This window comes from Chaetura pelagica, unplaced genomic scaffold, assembly GCF_000747805.2.
Source record: "Chaetura pelagica isolate M959 unplaced genomic scaffold, ChaPel_1.0 scaffold67, whole genome shotgun sequence".
NCBI lineage: Eukaryota > Metazoa > Chordata > Aves > Apodiformes > Apodidae > Chaetura > Chaetura pelagica.
In genome coordinates this window covers 4584080-4611091 of record NW_009954107.1, presented here as the reverse complement: position 1 = coordinate 4611091, position 27012 = coordinate 4584080, and the positions used below count along the sequence as shown (strand labels likewise).

Below are 27012 nucleotides of genomic sequence, written 5' to 3'. Positions count from 1 at the left end.
GGGGGGGGAGGAGTAGTAAAGAAGGAAAAAAATAAATCCTTACATCTAAAACTGGTTGTATTGATTTATTTCTCTAGACCTGAAACTTGGTAAAAAAGTTAATGAAGGCAAAACGAAAGAAGTGTACGAGCTGCCAGATGTCCCGGGATGTGTTCTCATGCAGTCAAAAGACCAAATAACAGCGGGCAACGCAGCCAGGAAGGACCGAATGGAAGGGAAGGCTGCCATTTCCAATATAACCACTAGCTGTGTGTTTCAGTTGCTTCAAGAAGCTGGTAAGTATTTCAAAGGTAGAGTATAATGACGGTGTTGTTTCTGAGTATTGGTTTATCCTGCCATGAGGCACTGATGGGTTTTTTGAGTGTCTTTTCTGTTAGTTTTTAGTTACACTTTTCCCTGGGTGGTGGGCAGCTTGTTCACTTGGAACGTGAAGCTATCTTAAGTAATCTTCTAATCGCAGATAACACTGCAATGGTTTCTCCTGCTTGTTTGGACACCTCTAATCCTCCCCTCTAGTTCTCTAAGTTTTTCTCTACCCCTGTGCTTGCCTGTAATACTGGGCTGGATCCATCTTGCCTTCTGTACTACATCTGCTTGCATAAAAGTCACTGCTAACTAGTGGTGCTGCCAAACTATGTATAAGCCGTATGAAATTCGTGTAGAAATGTTAAAAGATAAAATTAGATTATAATTTTAAATTACTTTTTATTTTTCCCCCCTCAGTTGCATGTGCTGTATCAACATTTAAGTGTTTGTGTGCTTTGTACCTAAATACTTAATGAGGACTATATCACAAAGACATGAATCTTATCTATATTGAACATGCCTGGAACTTAATGTTTACTTTAAAAGATTCAAAATATTTCTCATGCTGGAAGCCAGCTTTCATGGAGTACATAATTAACTTGAGTCATTCAAGTAAGTTTTGCACCACACTTCCAAAAATGGAGCCAGTATCTTTGCTTTGAGGAAGAACCTTTGGCTGAGGAGTCTGCAAATTGCAAAGAGGATTTTATACTGGTGGGTTTCTGACTTGAGTCTGCAAATGGTATTATAATAAAAGCATCAGTAAATTTGAGGACTGTTTATACCTGTGTGCTCAGTGCACTTCGAAGCATTCACACAAAAATGGCTTCAGGTACTAGCTGAGTTAATCTAGAAGTTGTATTATCTGTTATAAAGTGCATATAAAGTAATAGTTACTAGTCCAGCGGTGAAGTTCTAGCACGTGTCATGTGGGGAAGAGATAGATGGTTTCTGGAGAGTTGTATCTACCTGTATTTCTGTGTAAGTAGTTCTTAAATATGGGCTGAGACAAAGATACATCAAGTCAGGCAGTATAATCCAAAGTCACTGGCTTTCTTGGGAAGCCTACTGTGCATACAATACAAAGAAGCCTCCGAGGTCTTTCTGATTATATTTGCAGTTGATTAGTAGCAGTACCAGTTATAATTTAGGAACAATTAATGAGACACTTTGTTACCTTAACTGTTGTCGTTTAAGAATTGGGCAATCAAAATATGTAAAATCCTACAGATATGAACTTTCAATGTGAAGAAACTGCAGTAGAGCTCTCAAAGATCCTTAAATGGCTGGTACTCAGTAACTTCAGGTGTAGTGGGAAAATATGCAGAGTAAACTGCAGTTGTATTTTAAAGTAACAAGGGAACTTTCAGGGCTCTTCTTCAGTTTGCTTAGGTGACTGGAGTAAACTGCAGATAATGTGAACGCCTTATCACAGAAGCAGTTTGTGTGCTTTGCGCAACTCTTAACCTGCTCTTTTAGAGGTGATGATTTACAAAGTTCTGGTAAAGTTCCTCTGTTTTATAATAGAGCTGATGTTGGCCCTACAGAAACACATCCGCATTGATGACACATGTAGTAGTAAACCATGCAGGGGTCTTAATGCCTCTTTAGAAGTGACTTACTGTGCAGTTGATTATTTAAATCACTATGCCCTTGAGGGTAATGAAACAAAATCTGAGGAGTCTATGTTAATGCTATATTTTAAGACTAATTCTTCCTTTATGGCTCTGGAAGTGGAATGGAATAGAGCTACTTCTTGGTTTGACTGGATGCAACTTCTTTGTCTTCTGTTTCTGGCAGATGCCAGTTGCACTTGCCAGTTGCCTTGCCCTAAGGGGAGAAAGGTGGGACTTTCCTCAAGAGTAAAATTGCAAAGAGCCATTTTGCAACAGCACCTGTCTGCGTGTGTTGGCTGTCCCTGTTTACTGTGGTGTCATCTTAGACTTACATAAGAAGGTTGACCTGCTGCAGCGTATTTGTGTGTGTGTGCACTTCTGAATCTTGGTGCCTTTACCTATCAAATCACTAAGATCTGGTGCACTAGTAAATGTTAGTTTGTAATGAAAGGCAGGACTAATTCTCTTCCCTGCCCCATCCTCCCTCATTAAACAACCTAGTAAAGACTGCCATGTTTCCTAACTCATTTGAACGCTTCCAATTGCTGTTGCATGTATAATGGATCTTCTACTGGAGAGCATGTTTGGGTACTTGATTGCTGCACACTTTTGTTCAAAACAAACCATTGTGAGGGACAGACTTTCTAGAAGCTCTGTGAACAAAATTATTTGCAAGAATAGGATTTCTGACCAGAGAATAAGGTTCTGAGCTACAACAGAGCACTGTGTGATAAACCTGGCAAAACTAATGACTTTTGAAAGATAATTGCATTGATTAACATTTGCAGTGCCAGAGCAGGCTTAAAATACCCTGAAGAAATTCAGCATGTCCCTTAAGTCCAGAGAAGAACAAGATTCATTTGTACTTAAAGATGTTAGACTATTGTTTCAACTGTTGAATGTGTCTAGTAATGGAACTAAGTTGCCATCTTTATATTTAGGAATCAAAACAGCTTTTGTCAGGAAACACAGTGACACAGCATTCATAGCAGCTCATTGTGAGATGATCCCAATTGAATGGGTGTGCAGGAGAATTGCTACTGGCTCCTTCCTCAAAAGAAACCCTGGTGTCAAGGAAGGATATAAGTTTTACCCCCCCAAAATTGAGATGTTTTACAAGGTAAGTTTCCCTTCATGTAACGTTAATCAAACTTAAACAGAGGTATTGTCTCCTTCAAAATGCTTATAAATAAAGCAAGTAGTGCTTGTGGCTGACCAATGCTCTTAGTATTGATAATTTTGCTATCCTAATGTTTTCTTGCACTCTTGTCTAACAGTTGTTTTCTTTAAAGTGCATATAATGTAATAGTGCCTTAAAGAGCTATGGAAGAATAATGAGCCAAATTGTATGTGAGATAAGAAAATATTTTATTTATGTGGTATAAAGACTTTTTAGATGTAAGCCTAAGGCACTAGTTGAAACCAATGTGTTGATATTTGAAGAAATTCAGGGGTAATTGAATGGTGAGTGTAAGTAGCTAGCTAGTCACTTAGGATTCTGAACTTCTCTGGAAATGTGTGCAGAAATAAATGTCTTGTAAACTATGACCTAAAGTGTTGTGTCTAGTGTACCCTCATTCTAGAGGCACTGTCCAAACTTAAAGTGCTTTTAAAGATGTTAGGGTGTTGCAGCAAGTGTTTTCAATATTGCTGTTACATTTTTAATGCAAAATATGAAATACTAGTTTGAAGCCTGTATTTGTTGTTTTTTTTTCTTTGAAAAATAAACAAGAAAAGCCATTAGAAGATAATGTTAGGTAACTTTCCTCTTATAGCAAGGTTGAATTACATGTTGTATATGTTTGGGTTTTCTTAACAGGATGATGCTAATAACGATCCACAGTGGTCTGAGGAGCAGATCATTGAAGCAAAATTCTGTTTTGCTGGACTTACTATTGGCCAGACTGAAGTGGATATTATGGCTCGTTCTACTCAAGCTATTTTTGAGATTCTGGAAAAATCATGGCAGCCCCAAAATTGCACTCTGGTGGACCTGAAGGTACAAGAATCTGATTTTTCATGATCCTGGTCTGACAGGCAATATGTCACTGTATAGCTCCTAAGATAGGATTCTTACTGTTTTGTTGTGGTGTTTGTTTTTTTTTAGATTGAATTTGGGGTTAATATTCTGACAAAAGAAATTGTTCTTGCTGATGTTATTGATAATGATTCATGGAGATTGTGGCCATCAGGGGACAGAAGCCAGCAGAAGGACAAACAGGTACTGTTATAATCTTTACCTTCTTAATCAGTTAGGGAGGAGAAGGAAGAAAGTAAACTCTGCAGTTAAACATCTGCTTTCAGAGAGGCTTTTTCTAGAAAGTCTTATGTTGTTACAGCTCATAGGGTACCTAATAGCTGATTCTGTTCTCATTAAATAGTTGATTCTGGTTTATGGCAAAAGAAAAATCCTGTCTGTGTAGTTTCAATAGGAATACTCAACAGCACTGTTGACTGCAGGTGTTGCAGTGAAGTGTGTGTCTTCCAGGGGTAGTAAGAATTTCTGACTGTTGTGCAGATAATAAAATATTTGGACAACAAATTGGTAGGAAGAATAGAAGCTCTGGTTCCCAGGTCTCCTTCCAAGTTTTCCTGTTAATTCAGAGTGGTATCCTCTACTAGAAAAGATCTGGTGATACATAAGAGGGAGGGATCTGCAGGGAGGATGCTTTCCTTCCTAAGTTATTTTGGTTAAGCTTGGAATTCAATATTCAGTTTTCTTTGCCTTACTAACATTCTGTGTCCACGTGAGGGCTGCAGACACAAGTTTGAAATAAAACTTGCCCTATACTTAAACTTTTAGACATTACACTTGTCAAATATCTTTGAGTTACCAGATAAATAGTTATGAAATAACCAGTCTGGGAATGCTGCTCCAAAGGAGCTGCTCTGACAGTTGTTGAGACCAGTAACAGAGACCTTGTGAGAGAAAATGGCTATAAGTTGCAGGGGAAGATCTCGAAATGTGCATGTGGGAGGAGGGGTATGACTTTCAAATCGGGAAGCAGAACAACTCAATTCTTGTCTTTACCTGAATTAATGTAGTGACATGCTTGAATAAATTGATCTGATAGTGCTTTTACTCACCTTCCTAAAACAAGATGTATATATATGGTAAGATCATACAGAATATAGGCTGGCTGGTGCAGTGTTACTGCAGGCAATAATGTAGTTACAAATCCAATTTTTTAAAAGTTGTATGTCTTTCCTTAAATTTACCCTTTAGGAAGCTTGGAAAACCTTGACACCCTTGTAGCTAAAAGCCTTTTGTCTTGCAAATAGTTGTGAATTGTAATGTAAAGGTAGTTTACACCTACTGAGATGGTTCTTCACTCTTCCTTGCTTCTTATCCACTCTTCTATATCTGTACCAATGTCTGTTCTCCTTACTGTGGCATTGCTAGAAACTGCATAAATATTTAAATTCTTACAGATTATGGTAGCAAAATCAGTGCTTTGTGTACACGAAATGCAACAGCTTCAATATGTTGGGTTTTTTTCCTCTTTTCAGTCCTACCGGGACCTGAAAGAAGTGACTCCTGAAGCACTTCAAATGGTTAAGAAAAACTTTGAATGGGTTGCAGAAAGAGTGGAGGTATGTGTTTTTATGAACAACAGATCTATACCTAGATAACTGCATGTCTTGAATAGTGTTGACTGCTTTTCTTTCCCTCACCCCTCTTCTACTCTTTTCCCTAGTTGCTTCTGAAAACAAAGAGCCAAGGAAGAGTAGTGGTGTTGATGGGATCTTCTTCTGACCTCACTCACTGTGAAAAAATAAAGAAGGCATGTGCAACCTTTGGAATTCCTTGTGAGTTAAGAGTGACCTCTGCTCACAAAGGGCCAGATGAAACCCTAAGGATCAAAGCAGAATATGAAGGTAAATGCCAAAGAACCACTGATTCGAATTGAAACAGTATCACGTTCAAGAATAACTTGGTAACTTAAAGATTGGGGGGGGGGGATCTGTTTTTGTTGTTTTGTTGTTTGTTTTTTTTTTGTTAAACAGAACACCAATCTGTTACAATGCTGTTCTACACTTGCTAGCTATAAATTGACAGGTTATAGACTGCACTAGGCAATTACAGAGTAACATGTTGTCCTGCTGCTTAGCCACAACTTCCATTTTAAGTCTGATCTCTGCTTTTAACCTAGTGTCAAAACTACCTTGCCTGAGGCTTGATCATGCTAATACTCTTATTGTAGCATCTTGCTGGTGAAATGAGGAGTAGTAGCTTATGTAGCTGAGTGAATGTGTTATTTGTAAGGTGGATGTTACTTTCATCCATGTTCTCTTGCCTGTTTTGTGAAAACATTCTTGCTCATCATTTTAGATGCCGTGAGAGAAAAAAAAAATACTTCATTTAAATTCTTATATTTACCAAGAAAACTTAAAATCTCTACTAGGCTATAAACACCTTTGAAGAGGAGAGATAAGAAGTATTTATTTTTGTGGTAGTATACTTTCTACTCAGTGAAACTACAAGCATGATAAACATAGTTGAGAAACACTTTGAAGTGAACTGTGTAAGATTTAAGAGGAATGCTTAAAGATGCCAGAGGTTTAATGGCCATGTTCTCTACAAAGCTAAGCAGCACCTATTCCTCTGATACTGAGAGTTCCCCTCAGAATAAGACATGCCAACTTCAGCTCTGATAAACAGCAGCTGGGGTTTAAGGCTGCAAAATTTAGAAGATACTTCAGTATAGGGGGAAGTTAGAGACAAAATTCTAGTCCTGTGTAATGGAATTGACTAAGTATCTGCAAACAGAATTGTGGGCTCAAAGTTTCCACAAAAGCAAGTGGTAGAGAACAAGGTGGGTTGCTTATTTCTTAATGTCTTCCTTCCCCCAGGAGATGGAATTCCAACAGTGTTTGTTGCAGTAGCTGGCAGAAGCAACGGTTTGGGGCCAGTAATGTCTGGCAACACTGCTTACCCAGTTGTCAACTGTCCTCCGCTCTCAGCTGACTGGGGTACTCAGGATGTGTGGTCCTCTCTCAGACTACCTAGTGGTAAGATGATCTTCAGCTTGCAGTCTTGTTCTAGCCTAGCTCTATTTTGTTGTATTCTAGTGTACGTACATATACAAACACATGGAAAAACACTGGAAAACTAGATGAATCAGTAGCAAACAAAGTATTTAGAATTATCTTGCATACAGTCTTAGACCTCTTGATGGCAAAAAGCCCAACACACAGAGCAAAGATTAAATAAGAATAATCTTGGCAAAAATATAAACCTTGGTTTATCCTTGCTAAACATTCCAGTTGGAAATTTGAATTAGTAATTGGAATTAGTAATAATGGAGATTGAAGTAATTTATTTTTGAATAATTGAATTTTGAATTTTGTGTTGCTGCATTTTTTTATGATCAAATACAAAAATATGTATTTATCCACAATTCATGTAGGTAAGAGGTTAACTCTTACCTCACTGCATTTTTACCTTTGTTAGTGACATGAATGGATGCTTGGCAACTAGGAGGCCTAGAAGTCTGCTATCTCTGTATAAGGGCAGTCATTTGGTATGCTGGCTTTTGGCTTGCCATGAAGCAGTAGTGTTAGAAGTAGCAGAACACATGACACTTCAGTATTAAAACTAGATCATGTGGTTCCTGGAAGCTGACATGAACATTGTCTTAAATTGTTCTTTGGAGGCACTGTTTTACTTGACTATAAAATGCACTTTGGTAAGTGGCACTCTTCTCTGCAGGTCTTAGCTGTCCTACCACTCTGTCACCTGAAGGAGCTGCCCAGTTTGCTGCCCAGATATTTGGGTTAAACAACCATTTGGTGTGGGCCAAACTGCGATCAAACATATTGAACACCTGGATCTCCTTGAAGCAGGCTGACAAAAAACTTCGAGAGTGCAGCTTGTAAATCATACTAAGAAGTAATACTTAAAAGCTACACAAAGATAATGGTGTGCATATTGAGACATATTAGGATTTACATTTGGATGAGCTCAAAAGTCCTGCATCCTTTTTTACAGAAGGCATTGTTAGAGCAGCAGATGAAGTATGTTGTGTCCTCATCCTTCCTTTGTGTATTTTTTAATAAAACAACTTAATAAAAGATGAGGAAGTAGTATTTTAGATATCTTTCTGTTGCTCCAAAATGGGGCTGTTCTGCTTTTAGTATATACTGTTAACTACAGCCTATGTCAAGAGAATGATCTGGTGTGATCTAAATGTAATTCAACTAGTCTTCTGTATTTCTGTAAAAGTACGGTTCTTCCATAGTAATAATGTGTATCTTAAACCTTATTAACTCAACTGGACTGCTGACTAAAGCCAGTACTGATGCTGTTCTGCTTGCAATGATGATCCATTTTCTTTAGCAATAAAATTGCAACATATCCTGTATTAATAGGAAGAGGGGCTGGAAACATGTTTTCACAGCCTGAAATTAATACTTGCCTTATTTAAAAAATGTATATACATACATGTTGGGTTTTTAAATGTGTGTGTATACATACCCCACTAGTATCTTCTGGAATGTGATAAAGGTGACACATACTTTTGAGCTATAAATACAAATTATTTGAGTGAACTGTAATGGCCTGTTGCCTGTTTGCTGTAAATCTTGCCTAGTCTAGTCTTCATCCTTTCAAATACTAGGCAGATCTCTAACTTAAGTAGCTCTTGAAGGGCTAAGTGATGTTGGTAAACTATCTTTACACATTTCAAGAATTAACTATTATATATCTGTAGTTCCTCACTGTTTCTATGGAAGTTTTACTGAACTGGGGAATAAATACTAAAGCAACAAACTACTGGGGGGAAATCTGAGCATGACTGTCTTGTCCTTGCACATACCCATCTTCTGAGTAAGTATGAGTCTAACAAATATGCAATTGCTCAATGTCTGTAACATTTACGCTTTTACAATTTTAAATAAACTATTGAAGTCAAAACTACTTCAGGGAGATTTATTGAGTAGGTACACTCAAAAACTACCTATCAGCTGTGGTACCTAACTTCAGGACTTCAAGTTTCTAACAAGAGAATGGTATAAAGTTCAAGTAGCAGGAAAATTACTTGGTGAAAAGAGTTGAGTCTATGGGTTTAATCAGACAAGCAGCAGAGCCAACAACTAAGGAGAGTACAGCTCTTTTTTCTCCTGGTGGCAGCAGTGTTAGCTCAGCTGTATAACAATACATAACCTGAGGGTGGAGTTACACAAGAGGTGAGGGTGTAATTTCCTGTTTTTTCCCCTCCCTACTCAACACTAGCATGGTGTCAACTCCAATGGGTAAGTGGCCTGACAAGCTTATTAGTCATCTGACTACCCTTGCACAAGGGTGAGACAGACAGCTGGAGCCAGACATTTGTATCTCTTCTACCTGCATTGTTATGTTGCATGGCTGTGCAGTCTGCCCCATGTAGTAAAAATTAGCAATGGGCAATGGTTTGAGTGTTACACCTGAAATGTTTTGTACTATCTCTAGCTGCTATTCTCAAGTTACTTGCACCCTGATTATACTAACTTAATCTGTGAAATGGTGCCAGTTTACATTACTTAGCATGAGCATGCTAAGTGCTTTAGTGTTGTTTTTTTTTCCTATAGAGATGGTCTTTCTTCAGTTTTTGGAAGGGGTTGGTTGTTTGGGGGTTTTTGTGTGCAGTGTGTACTGAACTCTTGGAAGCAAACACTTGCTTGAGCACTTGTCTTGCAAAGAAGCACTAAGACACAGCAGCTAGCATTAACAGTGTGTTGCTGTGAGCAGTGGATAAAACCTACAAAGTCTTGCCACATCTGCAAGGGCTTTATAGAGGTGCCCTAAAGGCTGAAGTGCTGCATATCAGTTGTTAACACTGGAAGTTCTTCACAAAGCTTTCCTATGAAATGAAAATACTTCCTCTATTGGGTATGACTGAGATGGAGCTAACTTTCCCCATATTGCTGTGCTTTGTGTTAGTAGCTAGGAAGGTGCTAATAACAGTGTAGTGGTTACTGCTGAGCTGTGCTCCCAAGCATCAAGGCTGTCTCCTAATATTTACCTCCCAGTTGGCTGGGAGTAGGCAATATCTGGGGAGGGGACATAGCCAGGACAGCTGACCCAAACTGACCACAGGGATATTCCATACCATATGACACCTGCTCAACAAGGAGGAAAGGGGGGGCGGGGGGAAGGCGTTTGTTATTAATGGTGTTTGTCCTTTGGAGCACCTGCTACATATACTGAAGCCCTGCTTCCCAGGAAAGGGCTAGACATGATCTGCTGACAAGAAGCAGAGAATAAATCTTTGCTTTTACATTATTAAACTGCCTTTATCTTGACCCACAATTTTTTCTCCATCTTATTTCACCACCCACACATACCTGCTGAGGAGGGGAGTGACAGAGCAGCTTGGTGGGCACCTGGTGTCCAGCCAAGGTCAACCCACCACCCTTCCCCTTGGATGAGCGTTCCAACATTGATGCAATATCCTGAGAATTTCTTCAACCAGAAATTACTCTTGTAGCTCTTGCTTTTTTTGTCCAATTAAAAAAAAGTGATCCCAACAAATTCTTTCATGTTTACAAAAACTATTACATAGAGGGGTTACTGAAATTGATTTGCATTTTTTAAATTAAATTGGAATATCTGTAATGAAAATATATTTTTTAAGCATGTACTGTGGAACATAGGACCCTGATTAGATCATGTCCTAATTAGCAGAATTACCTGCTTAACAGTATATGATCTTAAAAGATGTCAGCGAGGAGCTGTTTAGACTTAGCAGAAAGGAATGCTGAGGGCAGGACTTGTTTTACATCCTATACCACTTCTAGTTACAGGTGAGTGGCATCTAGTTTTCAGCATTAATAACATCATTTAAAAAAAACAAACAACAATCTCAAAACTCTGTAAAAATGAGGGGAAAACCTGTCATGGCTCCCACTGGTTTGTCCCCAATTCAAATGTTAGAGCATCGCATGGTTTAAATATCCTCTGCCTGCACTTTTGTAAAAAGTGAACTGAAGGCCTAGGAGAGGATGTTACCTAGTCTTCTTGGGATCCCCTCCCTGTTTGTGAAGCCTTTCTTTTTGGAACATGTTAAAGTAATTAATGCCCAAAGAAAAGTCATGACTGTTCCCTCACAAGAGTGAGGGAATCTTTTTTGAATTTGAATCTTTTCTCACAGTCCTGGTTATTTCTTTAGCAATGCAGCTTTATTGTGAAATAGTGTGGGAAATCTTGAGCCATTTTCAGAGAAAAATCAGAGGAGCCTGTTGCCCTGTGTTTAGATCACATTGCAGTAAGCATGTCATACTCATTTCCATAGCACACTTGCCTGTTCAAAACTTCCAAAAGCTTACACGAGAATGCTCAATTTCTGGGCTCAGACAAAAGGTGTAAAGGTTGTTTGAGCAATCAAGACCTGTTCTGAGGTATGTACAAGAGGAAAACTTCAAAGTTTCATACAGGGTTGATTTAAAAACAAACAACAAACCCTGAATTTCCTGCAGAGGTGAAGTACCTCTAGAATTGGGTGGCAGTCCCAGTTCCAAAATCCCTATTCCATTTCAGATCTGTGTGCATTCAGAAATCCTGAGTCACTGTGCAATGGCTACCTGAGAGGGACCTAATGCCACTTAAACAACTGTTCTTGTGCTTTTGCAGAAGCATTTTAGATCGTGACGGGGCACAACTGCCTCTTACTGAGGCCTCATCAGGATACACAGTCAGTGTTCCAGCCAGGATCTCAAAGCATACCTATTCATTCATAATATGCACCCTACAGGTCAGAACAGGCACCCAGGTTATAGCAATATATACCATAATCCCCTCTTTACTGGAGGAAAGGAACAAAACTTAACTTTTCCTTTACTTCTTAGAAGAGTGTTTTACCTACCACAGGCATACAGAAATCTGTTAGGGCAGAAGATCTTTTCTCCCACATTGTTTCAATGTTTCCTTAAATAACTGCAACGGGCTGGACCAGAGCTATGTGGCAACTGCCTCTAGGGGTTCGGTATTCTACCTCAGGAGCCTTGTTGCAGGCCTTAGGCACATGCTGCTGTCTTTCTTCAGTAAGAAAATTGACTGAAATCAGGAGCTTTGTCAAATACTTGCCTCCCAAGGAGTATGCCCTGAGTGTACAGAAGACCTTAGACTTGGAGAAAACAGATTTGTTATTCCCCATAGAAGGTAAAATTCAAAATTTCTTGAAGAAGAAATTAAGATGTATTCATGTGGAACTTGGTAAAAGAATTAACTACAACAGCTTTTCTCACTTTCCCTCCTCCTAATGCAGATGTTATCACCAGTAGGAGGATATCTTGATGGAAAAACAGTACAGCAAACTGGTTGCCAAAAGCTCAACAGATGCTTGAAAAGATCAAGCATCAAGTTCAAGTCTTTTCAATGACAGAGCTTTTCACAGAACAGGTTTTCACTCACTGGAACGCGGAGCTTTCGAGATTTCATTCAGCAGGGGGCAGTAGGCTGAAACGTCTGATAGCAGGTCTGCTAAACCAGCATGGGCAAGGGGGCGGCCTGTGGCAGCCCCAAGGGGTAGCCCTCAGTCACCACCACTACGTAAGGTCTGACGCAAGAGAAAAGGAAAAAAAAGGAAAAAAACTACCACCACCTAACAGCAGTGTCAGGGAGAAGCTGGACCACCTTCCCAAGCACCTTGTATATTTCCCGGTGCTGATCAAAAGAAAAACATTTCTAGCTGACAGATGAGGAAGCTCTTGAATGCAAGAAACAAACACACACAAATAGATGACATAATTAAGTAGCTTAGACTTCCAAGCTCCAGAGGATTTCTATTTGGATTGGAAAGGCTCTGTATTTGTCTTAAGACAGAACAGCTCCCTGTCCCTGGTTTCCCATGACATCATTTCCCTTTTGTAACACACTTGAGCATCTAGTAAATGGCCAGCTTCCTAGCTAGTACAGAGTATGAACATACTCTGTCTGCTCTAGAAGTTATTTACAGTACAGGACATTCTTCCATCTTACCAAACAAAACAAACCCCCTCAACTAGAGGTATAAAGGCTTCTTTACCAACTTCTTTCTCTCTAATAAGACTCTTATAAGTCTTGTAAAGCCTCTAGCAGTGTTTCAACCTGGCCTAGGCTTTCGGAGTTCAGAGCACACATTTCTCCCAACTTATGTTCTAGCATCACTTCAAGCTTCATAGCCATCCCCACCAACATATCTTACAGCCACTTCTGCATATTGTTGCATATTGACCAGTAAAAGGCTCACAGGGAGACAACTCACTAGAAAGGATGCGATGAAATTTGTGTATTTACTCACCAAAGCCTTTCCAAAAGGAAAATCTTGTTAGATGGAGAAACCTAAAATCTTAATTTTACAGCAAGAAAGCCAAGGTTTCTGAACCTAAAAGTTCATTGGTTCTCACCCAAGGCATCAAGCTGTAACAAATGCTGTTTGGTAAGAGTAATTAGCATAAAGAGACTAGAGGTGGATATTTACCACAAAATAATTTCAGTGAGAATTCTAGCGACAATTCTGCAAAACTAGGAATGAATACTTGCCAGAAAGATCTGAAGTATACACACCACTTCTGGGCTGATACTTCATGTTACAGTGACTCCAATGCCTCATGTTGAAGCACTTGAAAAAAATCTCAATTTGAGAGGCCATTTAAATATCTTTCCTCCCCCTTCTCAATTTCATATCATTCCCAACAGCATCTACAATGATCATGTTTGTGGAGCAGTTACTGAAAAGTAGTACTTTGATCAGCCTTAATCACAGTTCACTTTACTCTTTTTGTTGTAGATATTGCTGTTTCGTTCTAATAAATTTTTCTCTTACATGGTTTACAATTCCAGAAGTAGAATTTATATATATATAGGACAGCAGAAGCCAACTGACATTATCTGATTTTATTTTATTAAAAACTCAGGGGAATGTAAAAAACCACCTAGAATATATCTCCCAGCAGGCTAAAGAATAGTCAATTTCAAAAATCAAAGCTCTGTGCAAGAAAACAAAAAATAAAATCACTAGATAATTTGGGTATTTCAAGTGGGGCTACAGGGACTTTTTGCTGTCAAGAAAAATAAAAAATCTTGTCAGCTGCATTCTTAAGATCATGGTAATACAAAGATTAAGTTTCTAAAGTTGTAACATACTGAAGTGGAGAAATACAGAAAGCTTTCCAAGTGTTAACCCAGCACTTTATTCATATGATAAAGGGAAAATTTACCCAAGATAGAAGTCCACATTAAAAGTGACCCAATGGATTTTAGGTTGCCTGTAATATCACAAGCCTTATCCTCCAGACAGGAACAAGGCCATAGCATCTGGTTAGCAAGTCTGTGAAATATGGAAGTATTCCACAAGAAGAGTTTCCCACAACTTTTAAGTTTTGTGAAATGAAAATTTCATACCCAATACCACCTTAATTTAAATGATGTAGATACAAAAGCAGGACACTAACAAAAATACTTGTCTGACCAATAATCAGTCTAAGACAAGCACTATAATCAGAAACAGATTATGTACATAGCACTTACATCATTAAGTGCCCACAACCTTAATGTAGCTTCAACAGCTGTTTCTGGATTTACTTAAGATCCCAGATTAGAAGCAAATGAAAAATGAAAAAGTGATATTTAGTTTCTGATAAAGTTAAAAATATTACAAACTTTTAGCATTTATTGAAAATTAAATATATTAGCAAAAGCAAGATTTAAGAAATATTTTACAAATGATTTACATACAAGAAAGCCAGTATCAGACATATTCACAAATATGCAAACCTTTAATTACAAAAAGTACCTATTGGCAGCACGATGCTAACCTTGCCACTGCAATGTGCTCTAATATTGATATGAATAAGGCATAGAACTCACATTGGTACCAACTTAAGAAGTTCAAATAAAACTTTAAGCTTTAAAATCCTGGATGCACAATCCCCAATACACACACACACACGCACCCACACTCCAAGATTTTTTCTTCTAAGCTCTATAAACTAAGTGTGTGCTCTGGAAGAACAGCCAGTCTGAAAAGCCCAGTAGAAATGGAACTGGTATGAGCATTTAGTTTTCAGTTTCCTCTTTAACATATACAGGCCTAGGTATGTAAACCATATTCACAGTTTAAGTACTTTTAGACAAGAAATACTTTTTTTTTTTTGCATTTGTTTCTTTAAAATTGGCTCTCAGTTCAGCATACAGTTCATAATGTCACCTGTTTTGTGATGCATACATTTACAAGATAAGTTAAAAATCAGTGCCATATTCATGGTCACGATAATTCAACAAGAGTAGTAATATCCAACAGTGACATTCAATACTATATTTCAAATAATTGTGCAAACAGCAAAAGAAGAATTGTATGAGGCAAACTTATATGCAAAACTTTTAATACCTCCTCAATGTTGTAAACTTGGACTGTCAGCCTTAAGTTCTGTACTTCCCACAGCTTTAAAAAGTCAGTGGCTAAAATCATCAAGTCTCAAAAACGTTGTCTTCTATATAGTGCAAATTGTAATGTAGGTAACGTGAAAAACATATCTAGCTGGATTGACTTGGTGTAATCATCAGTGGTCTTCTCTCCTAGTTGAAAAGAGTGTGCATTCAAAGAACCACATAGTTCATCAGGAGGGTGGGGAGGAGAGACAAAAAGCAGTTTCGTTACACTTCTCAAACCAGTGCTAGATGTGCAAAGGCAGCAAAAATTCCAGCTGCTACAACCAGAACAGAGCAACTTTTCAGGAAGACCCAGGCGGTTAGTCACTTGGACTGGTCTCTAGAAAAATATGTGAGTATATGTTGGATTTTTATCAGACGGTCTTTTAAAGACATCATGGAGAGAACTGACAGCTGATATCTGGGGTCTACTGGAAGAACAGCTAGAAGCCACCAACACCAAGCAGGACCATTGGGCATTGCCTAAAAATAAAAGTTAAATTGGTTACTCATAACCAATGCAGTAGAGCTGACCAACACAAAGAATCAAAAGACACAGTCATCATCAAGAAAAAGTAGTTTAAAGTTTATGCAGCAGTTTATGGCACTAGCCAAAGATTACTCCACAGCAGCATATCATCCTTTCCAGCAAAAACTTCAAACAGTGAAAGATTTGCCTTTCTTGTAAGAGAAACAAGATGCAAGCCTTACTGCCTTCAAAGCTGGGGAAAAAAGTCTTTTTTCTTTTACTGTTTAGCAGTAGTTAACAGGGTGTTTCTTTTTAGAAGTAAGCACCTAATAATTGATATTAAATGATGTCTCACCTGTATATTTTCTTCCCTGTCAGGCATTGGCCCAAAGTGCTGAAGAATTTGAGTGCGAAATTTGTTTCTTAAGTTTTGGAACCAACTGCAGGCCTGATTGTAAACAAAATTGTGAAGTTCTCTGAGTTTCTTTAATTCTTCTTCATCAGCAACCTATAACAGGAATGTTATGAAAATACCATTAGAGATAAAGAAGCAATTACTAAGGTGTTTAAGCTAAAATAAAAGAACATTTTATTTCAACTACATTTAGATCTACTTGCATTCTCCTACACCTTGATTGCTAATGACTGAATAGTAAAGAAGTCCTGTGATATTTTTAAAAGTTACAGCTTCAAATACTGTTCAAACAAAAAGCATAGTATTTCTTTTATTGCTTTATAGTAATAAAAAATAAGCTAGCTTCCATTTCTTCCATGTGCTGACACTGAATTTTCCAGTGGCCTAAGGACCTGAACATTTGAAATAGAGCTCTCAAAAACAAATTAAGCAAAAAATCTTAAGATATTAGCACTAGTAAGTATTTAGGCAGCATTCTGGATACCTTAACATCTTCCAAATATTCAATGTCTGCAGTGCAATAACCATCTTTCATCCCTCTCTGTAAAACTCGAAATCTCTTCCCACCAACTGTATCAACAACAGACCGTCCATCGGGTAGAAAATGAACATTCCTAATCTGGAGCATGCATCCATAATCTGCAAAACTAAAAGAGAGACCTTGTCAACAATGCAATTACACACTTCTAAAAGGACACTTTTTAAAATGAAAAAAAGACTTAAGAGTTAAGAAGCTTAGAATGAGGATGTACACCTACCCATTTTGAGAATCACTTATACACATCCCAAACTGTTTAGTCCCAGTTTCCATACTTCTGCGAATCATTAGTCGGTATCTTGGCTCAAACACATGTAGAGGGCAAGGCACAGTAGGATATGCCATAGTGCAAACAAATATTGGAACATTCTTGGTCAAGCTTCAAGAGAACATCAAAAGAAATATATGGCTTTAAAACCTAAGCACAGAACTATGCCAAGACAATAAATTATTTTTTTTCAGCATGTTTGCTGTATTTGAGGTCATAAAGCACTCTTTTTGAAGTTTAATAACAAGCAAGAACATTGTAATAACTTTTATAAACATTAAAAAAAATAGTAGTAGCAGTGGCTGAATATCTATGCATTGGTTTGAATACATACTGGACAGTAAACCTGTTATTGTGTATAACTAAATGACTATTTATCTAGACAGTATCTTATCAGTGAAGGAAGCGCTTTGTTTTGGGACAGGAATGTTAGTTATTTTTTTCCTTTTTGCTTTAGTTTGAGCCATAAAAGCCATTATGCCCTCAGAGGCCCAAACCTTCTGGAACTAGAAAAATGTAGCAGCAACTACATAGTAGCTAGGTCACCATTTAGACTATTTTCAATTATAGACTCAGTATCACAAGATGCAACTCACTGTGTGATTTTTACCTTACACTGTGCCTCAGCAGGCCTAGCTGGAAAACAAATTCTTTTTCATTCTGTCTTATCAAATATGTACAGTTGATAGTTGTTACAAACAAGTTAGCATTAAAACATTAGCAGGCATGTAATACCTTTCAGACTATGAAACTTAATTTTAATGCATGGGTTCTGTTTGGCAAGTCTCATAAGCTGTAGCTTTATAGCTACATTTTAGCACCTACAATTAATGTCTATCATGAACTGCTTCAAAAGCAACTCAAGTATCTGAGATTCTGCAGCCAACTCAAGAGGAAAATTCCATTAACAACAGCAAAGCTAAAACTGAAGTTCCATGACAATACACACAGAAAAAGAAGCAGAAGGGCAAACATATTTTGTAGGGAACTGAAGGGCCTCATGTTACTACTACTAAAGAGTGGGTTTTTATTTTAAAAGTAGTTAAAAAACTGTTAATTTTCTGAAATACATGTCTTTATACTCCTTCTTGCATCCATAATATGCCATTATTAATAATAAAAAAAAAGAACACATTTCTAAAAAGGATTTCCATACCAATCTCTCAGGTTTTCTAGATAAAAGACATCAAGCTTACTTTGAGTGTTCAGCTGTTTCTTCAGCATGAATTCTTTTCCTCTCGTATAACTCATCAGACAAATATTTCATTATTAATTCCTCCAGCAATTCTGTTATGCTGTATTTTCTGCTTGCAAGGTACTGTAAGCAATTAAAAAATGTATTAATATTTCTTTTCATATATATTAACAAAAGGCTTGAGAAAATGCAACTTTTATTTTAAACCTTTCTGTATAAAATGTGTCATAAGTTAGATTTAAACCCGTGAAAAATTACGGCTCTGAAGTTCTCATGTTTCATTACTTAACCTCTAACATTACTCTAATAGCTGAAAATGAGATTCTCTGTTTTCATTCTTAGTGTCTAATACAGTTTGTATTTCTATGCTTTTACCAGAGACAGAAATCACAGAGAGGTTTAACTGAATAGTTACCAAAGTTTACAAATGCTCAGGATTTAATTACACCAATAAAGCAGATGGACACAGAAACACAAAGCCTCTAAGACTCTGAGAAAAACCTAATCAACTTGTATTGACAAAGCATGTCTTAATTTTTTCCTTTCTAGGAGCAATCCATAACCTAAGTGAATCCAAGTTGTTAAGTCAAACAGCCTTTAAAATAATACAATGTTTTTATTTGTGAGCTCTACTGAGAAACCGTACCTCTTTCAAACTCTCCTTACAGAGTGGACACTGGGGAGCATGATCTAAACACCGTTCCAAGCAACCTTTGCAAAAAGTATGTCCACAAGGGGTTGTCACTGGCTCATAGAATAGCCTGAAACAAAGTTACTAAAAGTTAGATACCATGGCAAGTGTGTCTTTTGGTAAGTCAGTAATCAACCTCTTTAATTTTTAAAACTGGCTATATCATAACAAACCAGAGGCAATTAATCTACTATCTTCTTATTCTCCTTTTCCTCTCTATAATGCAGTTTGCTTCCATTTACCACTGCACCATTCATTTTTTGTGTTTTCTGATGCATCTGGACATATTTCAACACTAAATATCTAAACACTTATTCCAGTGTACAATGGTTTTGGTCTCACTACAAAACAATTCAGGATACACAATACTAAGTGATTCTTTGAGTAGCAAAGTTGTTTTAATAGCAGTATTACATACTACTAACATAACTATGGACAGTTTAGTATATACCATGTTTCAAAGTATTCATTCTGAAAACGAAGATGACTCCATAAGAGGTTTCAAATACAAAAGCTACATTTAAGTAGACTAAAATTCTTCAATAACTACAGCTCTTAGACAAATATGAGGTTCACAGGCTATACTTATAAGCATTAGCCTTCCCAAAGTAAGAAGTTAAATAGTTTTATTGACTGAAAAAAACCTCCAAAAGAATCTATTGTTTTAAGGTTACCAGTTAACAACACCAAATGTAATTTAAAAAGCAGCTTGATAAAAACAATGCTGTATTATATAGCACTATAGCAAGTAACACATTTAAATAACAACTCTAGCAAAGGCTGGAAATTACCAGTATGAGAACTGATCACAACCTGTAAGTACCTCAGTTTGTATGTCTCACACAAGGTAGCCAAGCATTTATAATAGAAATCAAGGAGGAAATCTTACCTCATACATAGAGAGCACTCAAAATCTGATATATCGATCAAATCCCCTGGAACTGTTCCAAAAGCCAGTGTCATGTCCCTTTTTGTACTTTCTAAGGAAAAGTAAGACAAAATACTCCTTCAAAGAAAGGCACAAGACAGGAAGCACTTAAATTTTAAAGTAAGTGACTGCGTACCTCCTTGTTTTTTGTGTTTGTTTCTTCCATCTTCACATACAACTGTATCCTGTTCTGAAAAGGAAAGCTTTCTTTTCAACAAAGCGCCTTTTTCTTGGCCAGAGAGAAGGGGTTCAGAAGAGACTCTCTTTAAGCCACCTTCCTTGGCAAGGTCTTTTGCTGAGTTAAGAGCATGGGCAGACTGCGCACGATTTAAGCTTCCACTGACAGGCTCCAGTACCTCTGATCCTCCTAAACTCTAAAATAGCAAAATGAACTGAACTTTACTTAAGAAGTAACACAAATTAAGTATACAAGATGTGAACAGGCAAAGACAAGTACGTCAAATTGATAGCCACAATTAGTTAGTTAAGTAGAAGAATTTGGTAAGTCAAGACAGTACTAAAATTTGCTTAGCATTAACAGTTTCAAGATCTTCATCTGCTTCAAAGAAAAGGAAAAAAATCTATTTATCTTTATTTTGAAGTCACTAATTCCAAACTTGAGTACCATCTAATAAGTAGTGCATTGGAATGAGAAGTCTAACACTCCAAATGAAAATACATTAATTCCAAATTATAAGTTCTTTCTGTAATTAGCCAATTTGGAAAAAAAACAGAATTTAGGCTGGATAGCAGGTTTGTTACTTGCTCAGGACAAAGCTGTAAGTTGCAGTAACACTTACCTCAGAACCAAGTAGAAAAGGTTTATTTCGATTATGTGGTGAGTTCCAAGCAGACTCCTTCAGACTTTCTCCCAACTTCTCTGGTGACAGCACATCACACAATGTCTAGAAAACAAACATCTAAATGTTCATAATGATGAAAAAGGATCTAAACATAGCTTTATTATATAACTACATTAAAAAAAATCTATATTGTTATCCTCATAGAGGTTTATTTAAGCACTGAGAAATAAGAGTTAAGAACAAGCAGAATCTTACATGCCCATCCTACTAAAAATAATCTAAAAATCTTTTCTACTGTGTGCTCTTCAAACGGACAGACATTATCAATTCAATATCATGCAGCTTTTTCAATGTAAATTTTTGTTATCAAAGAAAAGCTGTCAAGCTCTGAGCACAGAAGTGTTTAGATGAGAATATTTAACTTGCTGCCTGCTTTCCAGTTTTCTAGACTTTTGTTCAGTTATCTTCAGAAGTATATGTACTTTGAAAGGTGTACTCAAATCTTGCACATTAGGATTATTTCTTCACTGTAGTATGATAAATCTTGGAGGAATTAATCTTCCACCAGAGTCTTCTCTGAATGTGTTGATGATTTTTAAATGCATGAAGTTTACCATAATGGAAGATTTATAAAGGAATCAAGTCAGATATAGTAATCCTGTTTCAAAAAAACGAACACCTTACCCTTTCTACTTCTAGCTTGGCTGGAAGGAAATCCTCATCAAGGGCTAAGCACTGTAGAAACAGTTGTAAGGCATCACCTAAAAAACCAGAGTCTTGCAGCACTTTCCCTTTCCGGAAGTAGACCTGTAAAACAGACACCACAAAGACGTTTCTAGAGAGCATACAGAATGGCAGTATTCATCCCACAGGTATTACAACAGAGTGAGAATTAGAACCCTCCATGACAAAATGAATGTAGGTCTTCAAAAAACTTCAACTGTGCACAGTGTGGTCTACCTATATGCCTTGTCTAGCGCCTTCCCTACAGTGTTTGAAAGGAGTCATGGGATAGGCTGGTGTTAGTCTCCTTTCAGTTAATTTGTTTTGGCTTACACAAATGGTTAAAAACCTGACTAGCGCTGAATTTACAGAAAGTCTGAATTTTCCCTTTCTATGAGCCTTCAGAGGGGAAGAAGTGGGACATGCAATGCAAATTACTACATAATTTCATACATCTTACCCATTTTTCCCTTCTGTTTTACTAAAAGCCTCATGGTTCCAGCCTGCAAACGACTACCTACAAACCAAACAATTCACACAACCATGTGTCCCTTACATACACCTTAAACTATATTTGTAACACAAAACAATGAACTTTTAAAATTCCTTCCTGCAACTATATTTTATTCTTGAACACTAGACAGCAGTGGGGCTTGGGGGGGGGAGAATCTGTTCACTATTTTCTCTGAAAGAAAAAGTAGAGTGGGGAGAACACTACTGAATTTTGCTGAACCTACATGTGACTATATGGTATTAGAACTAAGAAGTCCCTATCCAGCTTCCCTAAATTTTAAAAGGTTGTTTGTCATAATATAAATATGAGTCACATAAAATCAATTGTTATCTAACAAAAGTTAGATAAACAACAGCTTCTAGTTATATATGAGATTTTTGGATAATGGCCAGAAAACCAAACTTTAAAAAAATCAAACCAGTAAACCTCAGAGAGCAGTTTCTACTGGGCAACTGCCAGTATTAACAGTAGAATCTGTTAAACAAGGCTGTCAGATGAGGGCATACATCATCTTGGACGGATTTAGGCAGTTTCATTAAGATGTATCATGAAGAAGGAACGTATGCTAATTCTCCTCTTACAGACAGCTTATTTTCCTTCAGAGAAGTTCTAAGAACTGTCAGATAAATCCATCAAACCAATCTCATGTAAGAGAAGTGACGTTTCTTCCTAAACATATAGAGGAAAGTAGATATTACTACCAATGCCAAGAGGCAAAAAGTAGGATGCTCTTGAATTTGCAGTAGCCAGGGAACTACTGAGCACAGGAGAGACCAAGACAGCAGTAGTTATCTTGCCTTGTGCAGTGAGATCTTTCTGTTCCTGCTGTGCTCAGAGGTTAGACAGTGCTGTAATATGCAGCATCTCACAGCTCTGAAGGCCTGTGACTCCCCAGCTGCCTGTGCTATTTGCAAAGCTCTGTTCCCACTGAGTTTCTTTAGGCTTTTCAAAGAAAAACTTTCCAAGCTAAAACAGCAGTGTTCTTCCCTTAATAAAAATTAACAAATAAACAAAAGAAACCCCAACCCTCAGCTGTTACAGGTTACATCATCATAAACTATCCCAATGCCAAGTATCAGAGCCACTAAAAAAGGCTCCAAACACATTACTCACTTTTTTTAGCCAGTATTATTTGCAAGCTGATTTATTGTTGTGCTAAGTATTTTTTTACTCTTTGGTAATATTTGGAGAAGAAAATTGTGTTGTCCTATTTATATAGCAAGCTGTTTTACCAACAGAACTAAAAAAATGTGAGAGAAATGTTAACATAGAGCCAAGATTTCTAGTCCTGACTGGCAACGGTGCTCACTCATCTCACGTGACATTCTCAAGGAAGAGATAATGCTTAAAATGCTCTGACTTCGGGAAATACAAGCAAAGCATAAAAACTTCAAGGAAGTGCAGAGCTTTAAAAGCACTAAGTTGTACATAGCACAAGAAATGTTAAAACTCAGTTACATCAACATACCAAACATACAGGCCTCAGAAATTCTGCTTTCAAGCAATTAAAGCTGGCTGCACAATTTCAGCAAACCATCCAGTTAAATAACATTAATCCAAAGTTAAAAATTTAAGTATTTAATAACTTTCCTTAAGAGAACACAAATATTCTTATAAAGAAATAAAATAATGACAAGTAACTGCAAACAGCACCAAAGTACTTCAAAATACTTGCCAGGAAGCCAGTTCTACTGCACTTTTTGTCCAAAGATAGCACCTCACATTGTAATAAGAATTAAAAATACCTGAAGTTTTTGATGAAGGGTAAATTAACACTTCCAAGTAGACAGGCTAGTCAGCTCTAACCTTCCATACTCATCACTTCATTATCTCAAATAAATACCTATTTTAAGATACCTTTTAGCATTTTGCATGTCTTGTAAGAAAACATTTGAAGTAGCTGACCTGGGTTCTTAAACTGACACAAGTATAATTCAGAATTCATTCATTTTATAAACACAGATTGTGATAAATGAAGAGTTTGTATCAGCTTACCTCTGGCCAATTTGGCATTTTAGAAATAACAAAATTCAGGTCTTCTATGGCTGTTTTATATTCTTGGAGGCCAACATATGACTCAGCTCTGTAAATTCTTAGCATTAAGTCACCAGAATCTGAAGACAAAAATTAAGTAACACTTTTAATAACTCAGAAAATTGTAATTTTTAATTAGATATGCTTTCATAGTGGTATGTTGTAACCACACTTTTTTGTACCAAGCTTTCAAAATTACTGGAGTACATTCTCCCCCACCCCCCCAATGTTTGGGTAATAAAAGTGGCAGTAATTTCAGGCTTATGTCTTTCAAATCAAGCATCAAATTTCATACCTTCTAATGTATATTGCAGCAACAAGAAAATATATTTAAAAGTCTAACACTGAGGTTGACAGAATAAAGTATTGCTCAGTTCTGCTGCGACACCAGAACTTGAACACTGAGTAAATAGACTTTAGCTTTACAGTACAACGATTCAAACCCACAAAAATCTTAATAAAAGTGCAGTGAATTCCCAGATATCCAAGTATTACAAAGTCTGCTTTCATATGTTCTAGTTTTTCTTCATACTGTCATTTACTTTTAATGTCCAACCCCTTTCAACTATGGCTTGAGATACAAATGCCACTTTCGATCTGGTAAGTACCAGCAATAGGCTTTATCACTACATAGTCTGAAAAGACTAGAGAATTTCTTTAACACTTGGCAGCCCTGTTGTAAGGACTTGTATTAGTAGAACTTCTGCAACAGAAAAACCCTAGTAAGTGTTTAGTAAAGAGAAGTTCTCCTGCCCAATGTGCAGTACTTTGCACTTCCAGTATAGCAACCTCTAAATGGGAAGCATACCCACCTCCACACCACTAAAACTGTTTTTCATAACACAACTAATTGTAGTTTTTGCTTTGAAAAAAAGCCATCACATGGCTTTGTTCTTGATTTTTTTTTTTTATACATCTGTGTTTTTCATTGAATAAGTCACATATTGGTCTACCATAAGCAATACTTAATATTTAAGTTTCTTTCAACAAGATTTTCTAAAAAGGGATTCATTTCAATTAGATACTCTGTCTTAGCCTATTCTAAATGTCTAGTTTAAATCTTCCTAATTTCCAACATTAGCATGTTTGACATTTAAAAGCCAGACTGGTCAATGTTCCCATGTATTCCAATACACTGCTTTGCATTTAGATCCACAATGCTACATATTAAAAGACCCTCGAGGAAAAGAAGGGGTTAAGAACATCAAAACTGACAAAAGATTCCACAGCTGAAAACTACAGTCTTTCTGATTTCTTTGGAGTTGACAGTTTTCCTTCAAATATAAACACCCCCAAATCTGGCTTCCTTGGTTTTTATATTAGACATAATAAAATGTCTGTATTAACAGAAGTCCGGGACATCATCTAACTTAAACACGTAAATCTGCAAGCAGCAAAACTCTGAAGTGTGCTTTCCTGTGGCTGTGTTTTGTGAGTGCTATAGCCGAGTAAGGTGGGAGCTCAGATCACATTCTTTAGACCATTTTCTTCTGTTGTAGTTGACTCTCAGAAGTCCAGCAGAGTTAGTATCAAACCAAACTCTTCAGAGGTAGCAGGAAATGCAGGTCTCTGTTACGTGATAAGCTCTGTACTTGCACATAACCAGAGAGAGCTCATCCTTCTAGTGTAGAAAATGACATGAGGAACTCTGAGCTTTTTTTTTCTGAAGGGAGCCTGAGGGGTAGTTTGAAAATGAAAATGTGAGTTCAAGTCTACAGTAGGTGGACATTTTTTCCTTTTCTTTTTCAAAGAGAAAAGCATAGCTCCAACTGAATTGGTACAAAACAAAGGGCTAAGCCAAGGAGTTTAATTTGCAACCCCAACTCTGCTGCTGAACACTCACAAACACTGCCAAAGAATGATTGAATACACATAAAAAATTAAGTTTAAATATTTTCAAGACTAAAAACCTAAATTTGTATGTCCGATTTTGCAACCATAATTTCTAGGCTTTGTAATTATGAAAAAAATGGTTTACATATTTCAGCATATATTTCAATGTTTGAAAACATTAAAAGCATACATTTCTATGTTTGAAAGCACATATTTCAAAGATTTCAAGACTTTAGACCAAAGATTAAATACAGCAGAAACACCATTTGTGCTTGAATTTTCAATTTCAGCAACCCGATACATCATAAATACCGAAATCACTCACTTCTAGCATGCCCAAAGACAAATTACTTCAATATAAGGACACCAAGTACTTTCAACACAGACTAGTTATTATTACATTAATAGTAAAATATATGAAGGTGTACACATAAAAACCCACTCAGTTATTTTTTTATACTACTTCCAAAGCATCTGCTCCTGGCTACTGTCAGTATATGCATACCAACACATGAACCACCTCTGGTCTGATCCTGCATGCTTTATGTATGGTTCTTAAAAATATACCAAATTCTTAAAAATAAAAGACATGCATATCAAAACCACTATGCAGAAAAACTTTAGGACACAGTGTTTATTAATACAGTACTATAGCATCATCCCAGTGGTCAGGATTGGAACACACAACCCCTGAGAAGAACCTGAAAGAACTGGGCTTGTTTAGTGGAAAACAATTACCAAAGGACTTGGGAGAACCCAACAGCCTCCTAGAATCCAAGAGAAGGCTACCTAGAAGACTCTTTGCTGAAATGCATGGGTGAAAAAAAAGAGGCGAAGGTTATAAAGTAAAATAAGGGCAGTTCTGACATGAAATAAGGAGGAAGTATTTCACAATGAGGCAAATTAACCTTTGAGCAGGTTGCCCAGAAAGGCTGTAGAATCTTCATCCTTGTAGGTTTTCATGATCCAGCTGGACAAAACATTATAAACTGCTCCAAACTCAGTGTTTATTCAGCTTTAAACAGGAGATTCATTGGTCAGACCTCCCGATGCCCATTCCAGCAGGAACCAGTCTGTGATTCAGACCAAACTCAAGCCTATTAGTGGTGTGTTTCAGGATACTTGATTAAAGACAAGCTGTACTTCGATTTTAATCCAATAGACTTCTTTAACTAAACTATCTCATTTCAATCTCTGCAAGCAACATATTAACCATATGAATGTTAACAATCCTCCTGTTCTTCAAAAGTCACTTTTACACCATGGCAAGTATTTCTCTCTCAGATGTTTCA

General features: G+C 37.1%; 2 protein-coding genes across 2 annotated transcripts in view; one reads left to right on the top strand and one right to left on the bottom strand.

The window, feature by feature from the left end:
- The window catches only part of LOC104393033 (multifunctional protein ADE2), a 9945-nt gene extending 1905 nt beyond the window's left edge, over positions 1-8040 (top strand). The window contains exons 2-9 of the mRNA XM_010002491.1: positions 78-275; positions 2864-3042; positions 3742-3921; positions 4030-4143; positions 5433-5516; positions 5621-5801; positions 6777-6935; positions 7636-8040. Coding sequence (XP_010000793.1) covers positions 78-275; positions 2864-3042; positions 3742-3921; positions 4030-4143; positions 5433-5516; positions 5621-5801; positions 6777-6935; positions 7636-7802 — 1262 coding nt within the window. The 3' untranslated portion in view covers positions 7803-8040. The remainder of the gene's footprint in view (positions 1-77; positions 276-2863; positions 3043-3741; positions 3922-4029; positions 4144-5432; positions 5517-5620; positions 5802-6776; positions 6936-7635) is intronic.
- Positions 8041-15166: 7126 nt separating this feature from the next.
- On the bottom strand, positions 15167-23974 carry LONRF1 (LON peptidase N-terminal domain and ring finger 1; the record flags this gene model as incomplete). Its single annotated transcript, XM_010002517.1, has 11 exons — positions 15167-15792; positions 16134-16286; positions 16678-16840; positions 16952-17110; positions 18196-18317; positions 18841-18955; positions 19775-19865; positions 19950-20187; positions 20614-20718; positions 21301-21423; positions 23849-23974. Coding segments are annotated over 11 exons (1554 nt in total), but the record flags the coding sequence as incomplete, so codon positions are not given.
- Between the last annotated feature and the right edge of the window lie 3038 nt (positions 23975-27012).